Source organism: Bos mutus, chromosome 15 (assembly GCF_027580195.1).
Source record: "Bos mutus isolate GX-2022 chromosome 15, NWIPB_WYAK_1.1, whole genome shotgun sequence".
Taxonomy (NCBI): Eukaryota; Metazoa; Chordata; class Mammalia; order Artiodactyla; family Bovidae; genus Bos; species Bos mutus.
This window is the reverse complement of record NC_091631.1, coordinates 1,974,288-1,983,632: the sequence shown is the minus strand read 5'-3', so window position 1 is coordinate 1,983,632 and position 9,345 is coordinate 1,974,288. Positions and strand designations below refer to the sequence as shown.

The window sequence follows — 9,345 nt, the reverse complement described above, 5'->3', positions numbered from 1 at the left end:
TGGGCTGCATGCACCTCCCAGGTGCTCAGGTTCAGGCACTCAGGTAGTCCTCAGAGGCGCAGACTCAGTTGGGGCTGCGTTTTGTGCTCTTCCCAGGTCCGAGCAGCTCAGGTGATGAGGTGTTTGGCGGCGCCAACTCGCCTCCCGCCAATCTGGGTTTAAACCGCGACCTTCTCAGGCAGATGTTGACCGTCCAGACCCCCAATACAGTTAGCAAAGAAGCCAGTTTTATATCTGGGGCTGAGATTGCCCCCTTCCGGCTCTGGCTGCCTGTCACGGAGAGGAAGGTTTGCAGGAGAGCTACCTCTGTTTAGTCCTTTGTTCTACATTCTTAGGTTAGGGCTGGCTTTTCGCATGGTAGATATCCACAGTCTGGTTTGCAGCCCAAATTATTTCACTCAGAAGCGCTCAGGGTATTCGGGCCAGATTCTTACTCTCAGTGATGCAGCCCACGCCGCGCCTCCTGCCCAGCCCGGCTTGCTAATGGCGGATTTTGCTTCTCCGCTGGAGGAGTTACCGTAGCAATCTAGTTTTAATTGTTTAAATGTTATGTTGTCCTCTGTGCTTCCAAAGCTCGGCACGGATTTGGCAGTGAGAAGGTTTCCTGGTGTTTGGAAACTTCTCTCTTTTAAGACTCCCTTCCCGGGACGGAACTCCGTCCTTCCCTCTTTGTCTCTTTTATTGTCTTTAATATTTTTTCCTACCTCCTTTTTGAGTTGGGTTGTTTTTCTGGGTGCCTGAATAAAAAGTGTTTTCCCCGTCCTACTCCTCCGCCGCCATCTTTTCCTCATATGTTTTCTATTATACATGTGTTCTAAATCATTTGACCTGGAAATAAATATTCACATAAAAACCAGTATATAGTGAATTGATAATTCAAAGAAATCTTTTTTAGACTCAATTAATTTGATACTGTTTTCTTTGTAAAATATATCTTTATAGTTATCAGATCTCTGAATTAGTGTTCTAATATACCCAAATTTAAAAGTCATGCTACACGAGTATTACTCAGCCATTATAAAGAATATATTTGAATCAGTTCTAATGAAATGGATGAAACTGGAGCCTATTATACAGAGTGAAGTAAGCCAGAAAGAAAAACACCAATACGGTATAGTAATGCATATATATGGAATTTAGAAAGATGGTAATGATAACCCGGTATGTGAGACAGCAAAAGAGACACAGATGTATAGAACAATCTTTTGGACTTTGTGGGAGAGGGAGAGGGTGGGATGATTTGGGAGAATGGCATTGAAACATGTATAATATCATATATGAAACAAATCGCCAGTCCAGGTTCAATGCAGGATACAGGATGCTTGGGGCTGGTGCACTGGGATGACCCAGAGGGATGGTACAGGGAGGGAGGAGGGAGGGGGGTTCAGGATGGGGAACACGTGTATACCTGCAGTGGATGCATGTTGATGTATGCCAAAACCAATACAATATTGTGAAGTAGCCTCCAATTAAAAGAAATAAATTAAAAAAAAAAAAGTCATGCTACGTTATTCTTAGAGTGTGGTAAGTATCAGTAAGCTTAACCTCTAATTTGAGCCTGATCTATCCATTGAAGACCTGACTGTATACAGGAAGGAAGGAACATAAAATGTATCCTGGGCTGAGCATCTGAAGACAGAGTCAAGGCTTACTGTAAAACTAAATGCTGGTGGTTTTTTTTTTTGTTTTGTTTTGTTTTTAATTTCAGTGAATTAAAATATGTTTTCTTTAGTTTCCCTTGTCTTATATGCGCTATTCTTTTTTCATCAAAGTTATCACATGAAGCTGTTCCTCTGGGTAATGAGTCAGTAAAGATGAATACAGAGCTAAATAGAGGTGCTCATACGGTGATCTCCCTGGTGGTCCAGTGGTTGAATGTCCACCTGCCAGTGCAGGGGACACAGCTTCCATCCTTGGTCTGGGAAGATCTCACATGCTTGGGAGCAACTAAGCCCATGAGTCACAGCTATTGAGCCTGTATCCTGGAGTCCTAGAGCTGCAACTACTGAAGCCCGCATTCCTAGAGTCTGTGCTTCAAAACAAGAGAAGCCACCACAATGAGAAGCCTGCGCATGGAAGTGAAGAGTAGTCCCCACTCACCACAACTACAGAAAGCCAGCATGAAGCAATGAAGACACAACGGCCATAAAGAAATAAAATTGTTTTAAAAAGATGCTCATGTAATGATGCTTATTATCATTGAAAAAAGAATAAACCAAACAAAAGCACTCAGTAATAAATCTAGAATGAGGTAATTTGGTTCAAATACTGAAATGAGTTTATCTTCAGGTAAAAAGGTTTTAAAAATAAAATTAATATCACATAGCAAACAATAACTTCTATTTTAAAATATATAGGTTTACATTTAAGAATGTATTAAGAATGTACCAGACACCAAAAGCATTTTTCAAATTATGCTATAAAACTAGACAAGTCTAGCTTGTCTCTTGAACTCAGTTTTCTGTCCACCATGAATCGTATGAGTTGCATGTGATTTGCATGAATAAAACGCATGTGGGCATGTACTTCAATAGGCATGTGAGCATAAATGTGCATGTGAATGTGGATGGTCATGGAAGCAAATGTACAATAAAATGTAATCCAAAAGAAATCTTATAAATTACAGGTTCGTGGTTGACTCTTCCAAAGTTATTTTTCATGAGATCTCACTTTGCCCACACATTTACTTCACAGATTTAAAAATAACTTGAGAAGGTATGTCAAAATTTTACATAATTGTTGGCCTAGCAAGTCAATACTTTCCCTAGCTTGACTGAACTATATCAAACCATCTTATTTGTTTCTGTATAATTAAAATATGTATCTTAGAGGAGACTTTGCTTTCCCCACAGCCTTTTTTAGCGCCCTCTTGACCTCTTTGTTCCGCAGACTATAGATCAGCGGATTCAGCATGGGGATGACTATGGCGTAGGACACAGACGCCATCTTGTCTGTGCTCATGGAATGGCGGGGGCCGGGCTGTAGGTACATGAAAGCGCCTGTCGCATAGAAGATGGAGACGGAAGTGAGGTGGGACGCACAGGTGGAAAAGGCCTTCTGATGTCCTTCAGATGAGTGCACCCTCAGAATGGTGACAAAGATAAACAGGTAAGAGATCAAGATGACCATAATAGTGAAGATGATATTGAAGCCTGCCAAAATAAAAAACACCATCTCACTTCTGATGCTGTCTGAGCATGAGAGAGCCAGGAGAGGAGTAGCATCACAGAAGAAGTGATCGATCACATTGGATCTGCAGAAAGAGAGACTGAATGCATTCCAAGTGTGAACAGAGGCCTCCAGAAAACCAAAGACATAGCATCCTACGACCATCCAAGCACACACCCTTGGTGTCATGATGTTGGTGTAATGGAGTGGCTTACACACTGCAGCATGACGGTCATAGGCCATTGAGGCCAAGAGAAAAGTTTCTACAATCAGAAAGACAGCAAAAAAATACAACTGAGCAGCACAAGCTTTGTAGGAAATGACCTTGTCTCCCGTGAGGAATCCAGCCATCACTTTGGGAGTGACGGCTGTGGAGTAACCAAAGTCCATCAGGGAGAGGTGGCTGAGGAAGACGTACATGGGAGTGTGGAGACGAGAGTCCAGCAGGATCAACGTGATCACCCCCAGGTTCCCAACCAGAGTGAGGAGGTAGATGAGTGTGAACACTAGAAAGAGTGGGATCTGCAGTTGTGGGTCATCAGTTATCCCGGCAAGAATGAACTCAGTCACGACCGTACTATTCTCCTTGGGGATCATTTGTGCAGTATGTGAATGGCCTATAGCAATGAAAAAAGAAAGCCTGGTTAGTATCTGAACTTAGAACTAGCATGATGCCCAAGATCGCCTTATATCAGAATTTTCTGTATTAACTTATGCATAATAACAAAAGGTAATTTTTAAATATTGGTAGAAACATGGAATGCTCTACTTTTAAGGATTTTGAAGATACTATAACCCAATCTTCTATCCTCATAAATGATTGAAACTGAAGTTCAGAGATGGAAAGAGACATGCAAAATCATCGGAAAAATCTGTTAAATGTGAGATTTGTTATAGGACTTCCCTGGCAGGTCAGTGGTTAAGACTCCGTGCTTTCAATGCAGGGGGAGGCAAGTTCGATCCTTAGTCAGGGAACTAATATTTCACATCCATGGCTAATATTTCACATATATCAGCCATAGCAGCACGGCTGATAAAGACAAAGGGGGAAAAAAGCCAATTCATTGGAAAAGACCCTGATACTGGGAAAGCTTGAGGGTAGGAGAAGGGGGAAACAGAGGATGAGATGATTGGATGGCATCATCATCTCAATGGACATGAATCTGAGCAGACTCCAGGAGACGGTGAAGGACAGAGAGGCCTAATATGCTGCAGTCCATGGGTTTGCAAAGAGCTGGACATGACTGAGTGACTGAGCACTCGTGCACCCTCGCTAGACACTGTTTTTTGGTTATAACCTGTGAAGTACCATTGATCATTTTGTTAGTCCTAATAATTTCTTTATCTTAATTTAAGCTGTGAAGAAGGCTGAGCACTGAAGAATTGATGCTTTTGAACTGTGGCGTTGGAGAAGACTCTTGAGAGTCCCTTGGACTGCAAGGAGATCCAACCAGTCCATTCTGAAGGAGATGAGCCCTGGGATTTCTTTGGAAGGAATGATGCTAAAGCTGAAACTCCAGTACTTTGGCCACCTCATGCGAAGAGTTGACTCACTGGAAAAGACTCTGATGCTGGGAGGGATTGGGGGCAGGAGGAGAAGGGGGACAAAGGAGGAGATGGCTGGATGGCATCACTGACTCGATGGATGTGAGTCTGAGTGAACTCCGGGAGTTGGTGATGGACAGGGAGGCCTGGCGTGCTGCGATTCATGGGGTCGCAAAGAGTCGGACATGACTGAGCGACTGATCTGATCTGATCTGATCCCATATAGATCATCAATCCTGTGTAAGTAGACCTAAGTAATGAATTAAACTATGATAGTTGGAAACTACTGAGCACTTCCTATTTTAAGGGCACCACATGCACACTATATCCCCATTGATTTATTACCTCACTATGTGAGATATTATCTCCATTTAGTATATGGGAAACTGAAGCTTATTCACAAGGAGTTACACACTGAAGTTCTTAAAACTAGTAAATTGCAGAGCTGGTATTTGAACACACATCATTTTGAATCAAAGCCTGAGTTCTCGATCACTAAGAAATATCCCCCTAATATTGTATATATAATCCAAATTCTCTACCACAGCCCCAGGCACAAAAAAGTTACTCATTATATCAACCTACTCATGAGTGACTGCTTTATTGAGTCCATACTTCATAAGCAGTGTGGGGAAATAAAAAGCATGGTCTTTGGAATCAATGCAACTTGCTAGTGGGAACTTGGCTAATACACTATATTTCTAAATCCTAACTGAGTGACAAGAACTATATCCATACAGGTTTACAGTTGAATTCCTCTTCCTCCTCTTCAAAAGAAAAAAAAAAAAAAATACTTCTACATTTAAAAGTAATGTAAGTTTGGTGTAACATCAATTAGTAGGCTCCATAAAGGGCTGGAATTTGTTCAGTAATCCTTCCAACATTTATTTCTCTTCCAGTACTAAGTAAGTGCTTATAGTATATCAGGTTGTGTGCTAATTGTAAGGTCTACAATGAAATAAGAAACGTATTCCCTGATCAAGAAGTATAGAAGACCAAGAAAGATACACAAAATGATCATCACTGTGGGATAACTTATTCTTTATTCCCAAGCAGAGATTTTTACTTTTGCCTTTCAGGCCACTGGGATCATACCATGGTCTCATTTACACTCTAGTTCAGGAATGGCAACCCAGTTCAATATTCACGCCTGGAGAATCCCATGGACAGGGGAGCCTGACAGGCTACAGTCCATGGAGTCTCAAAGAGTTGGACATGACTCAGTGACTAACACTTTCACCAGCCAATATATCTACTAGTCAATCATTCCAGATGCCCAATGCCAGCAAAGTTCCAGAATGATAACTGAGCTAGCTGGGGGACTTCCCTGGTAGCCCAACAGCTAAGAGTCCATACTCCCAAGGCAGGGGACCCCAGGTTCAAACCCTGATCAGGAAGCTAGATCCCACATGCCACAACTAACAGTTCGCACACTGCGAGGAAGACCCGATGTGCTGCAACCGAGACCCGGCACAGCCAAGTAAATAAAAATAAATAAGTATTTTAAAAAATTATAACTGGAGTCCAGGTCCTCTATTTCCTGTAAATTGTTCCTTCCGGTGTGATGTTTACACCTTTTCTTTCCTTTTATAATTGTTCTCTTAATCTGGGTCCCCCTTATTTATTTCTCTCTGTTCTTATTCTTTTTAATGAATGATATTATGTGCTCTCCAGATTATAATAAATTTTCAATTGAGACACAATTTGATACTCTCAAAGACTTTAGAATTAGCCAGTGTAGCTAATATTTTGATACTCCAAAAGAGGAAGTAAAAAGTGGTTAAGTTTTAACAACTTGTTCAAATTCTAGAAGCTCATGCATAGCAAAGCAAGGACTACTCAAGACCCTCTTGTTCATTTTATTTTTTCACAAAAGTAAATACATATTCTCCTTAAGAATTTCTCTGAAGTGTGTGACACAGTCTCCTTTGAAAAATCACAGACACATAATGACATTCAAAACATTCAGTATTCAGTTGTGAATAAATCGAGAGGGAAACAGGTGTCTTGCTGTATTCTCCTGGTTACCGCTGCCCCTGAAAATTCATACAGATCATAGATGTGATCAGAGGCTTACCTGGCTCCCTGAACAATGAACAGGCAAATTCAGCACTTTCACATGTGAGTTTCAAATCAAAAACTCAATCCATAAAAGATAAGAAACATTTTACTGCAATGTTCTTTAGTGTTTAAACAAAAGGGAAAAGTTCTCCAGAACAAAGCGATATTGAGATAAAAAATTTAATGCCAGGAAAGCAGCTAACATGAATTGTATGGTAAGAGCTGCTGATCAGTCATCTCAGATTAGTCACTTACTTGCTTTAAGTCACTATATATTCATCTATACAATGGAGATATTAGAAAGGCAGCCCTCAAACAACATCCTTCCGGAAAGACTGAGAGACTCCTGTAATGTCCTGAAAAGGAGCACTCATCATAATCATACTCCAAGTCCTCATTATTTGCAGCTATCTGCCCTATTCATTACTGCAGGCTCCCAGTAAATCTCATTTTGAGAGAAGACCATGGAAGGCAATAGACGCCTACAACTGCCAAGGACGTTGACAATCAGTAGAATGAATGAAGGCTCAAGGGGCTCTAGCCCTTGGTCTGTTACCTACAGTGTAAGGGGCTATCTATAATATAAGGCCTGTTACCTGTAACATAAGGCCAAAAGGAGTCATAAGAGAACGTGAAGAGTGAAAGAGTCGCACAGCCACGGAGCTCCCAGGGGACAAAGTCCCCACGAGACCAAAAACAGGTCCCTTTCTCACAGTACTGGAGAACAAGTGATGAATGTGTCTATAGGAATCCAGTTCTGCTTGTTTCTGGGAGACCATGACTGTGTTACCGTAACTTGCATTAATTCCCTTAGATACTGCTAACATTGTTACATCTTTACATCTAAGTGTGAGGGGATGGAAGCAGAGGGTTGCCTCTAAGCCAAATGGATTATAGAAACTATTGCACTCCTTAGTTCACTTGAAACATTTGTACCGTTGATAAGAATTATTCATTCATTCAACTACTGATTTTTCGCAAAGGAGTTTAGCCACACTCCTGGCTCTGGATGTACATATCCATGTAAAGCAAACTTGTTCTTAGGCTCATGTGCTTAAGTTTACTGGAGAAGACAAAAATTAAATGAACTCACTAATAAGGATATAAAATTATTAAAGAACAGGTGCTCATATGAGAGTGAGCAATAAAAAAGATCTACTTTTAATTGACTGGTCAGAATCAATTTTGAGGGGGACATTTTTTTTCTCAGGAGAATTTTTCTCAGGACAACTAATGAATTAACACCTCACTCAATACCGAAAGGATGAGCATAGCAATGTGGGTAGACCTAGGTATTTTCAGAATAAGTAAAGTAAGTTTGATAAAGACACTTATCCTATGATACCACTTATATGTGGATCTAAAATAAATCATACAAATGGACTTACTTACAAAGCAGAGACAGACTCACAGAAATAGAAAACAAACTCATGGTTACCAACGGAGAAAGACGAGGGGTAGGGATAAACTTGAGTTTAACTATAATAATTTATAGTCCAACTCTCACATCCATACATGACTACTGGAAAAACCAGAGCCTTGACAAGATGGACCTCTGTTGGCAAAGTAATGTCTCTGCTTTTGAATATGCTGTCTAGGTTGGTCATAACTTTCCTTCCAAGGAGTAAGTGCCTTTAAATTTCATGGCTACAGTCACCTTCTGCAGTGATTTTGGAGCCCAAGAAAACGAAGTCTGTCACTGTTTCCATTGTTTCCCCATCTATTTGCCATGAAGTAATGGGACCAGATGCCATGATCTTAGTTTTCTGAATGTTGAGCTTTAAGCCAACTTTTTAACTTTCCTCTTTCACTTTCATCAAGAGACTCTTTAGTTCTTCTTCACTTTCTGCTATAACAGTGGTGTCATCTGCATATCTGAGGTTATTGATATTTCTCCCAGCAATCTTGATTCCAGCTTGTGTTTCATCCAGTCCAGCATTTCTCATGATGTGCTCTGCAAGTAAGTTAAATAAGCAGGGTGACAGTATATACAGCCTTGAAGTACTCCTTCCCCAATTTGGAACCAGTCCGTTGTTCCATGTCCGGTCCTAACTGTTGCTTCTTGACCTGCATAGAGGTTTCTCAGGAAACAGATAAGGTGGTCTGGTATTTCCATCTTTTAAGAATTTTCCACAGTTTTTTTTGATCCACACAGTCAAAGGTTTTGGAATAGTCAATAAAACAGAGGTAGATGTTTTTCTGGAACTCTCTTGCTTTTTCGAAGATCTGATGGATGTTGGTAATTTGATCTCTGGTTCTTCTGTCTTTTCTAAATCCAGTTTGAACATCTGGAAGTTCACAGTTCACATACTGTTGAATCCTGGCTTGGAGAATGTTGAGCATTACTTTGCTAGAATGTGAGATATGTACAATTGTGCAGTCGTTTGAGCATTCTTGAGGCTTCCCTGGTGGCTCAGATGGTAAAGCACCTGTCTGCAATGCAGGAGACCTGGGTTCAATCCCTGGATTGGGACGATCCCCTGGAGAAGGAAATTACAGCCCACTCCAGTAGTCTTGCCAGGAAAATTGCATGGATGGAAGAGACTGGTAGGTGACAGTCCATGGGGTCAC

At 41.0% G+C, this 9,345-nt stretch overlaps 1 protein-coding gene across 1 annotated transcript; it reads right to left on the bottom strand.

Annotated features, from left to right (window-relative positions):
* Nucleotides 1-2,811: 2,811 nt before the first annotated feature.
* Nucleotides 2,812-3,765, bottom strand: LOC102273477 (olfactory receptor 5B12-like). Its single transcript, XM_014482042.2, has one exon. It carries the CDS (start codon nt 3,763-3,765, stop codon nt 2,812-2,814), a length of 954 nt encoding a protein of 317 aa, XP_014337528.2.
* Nucleotides 3,766-9,345: the final 5,580 nt, after the last annotated feature.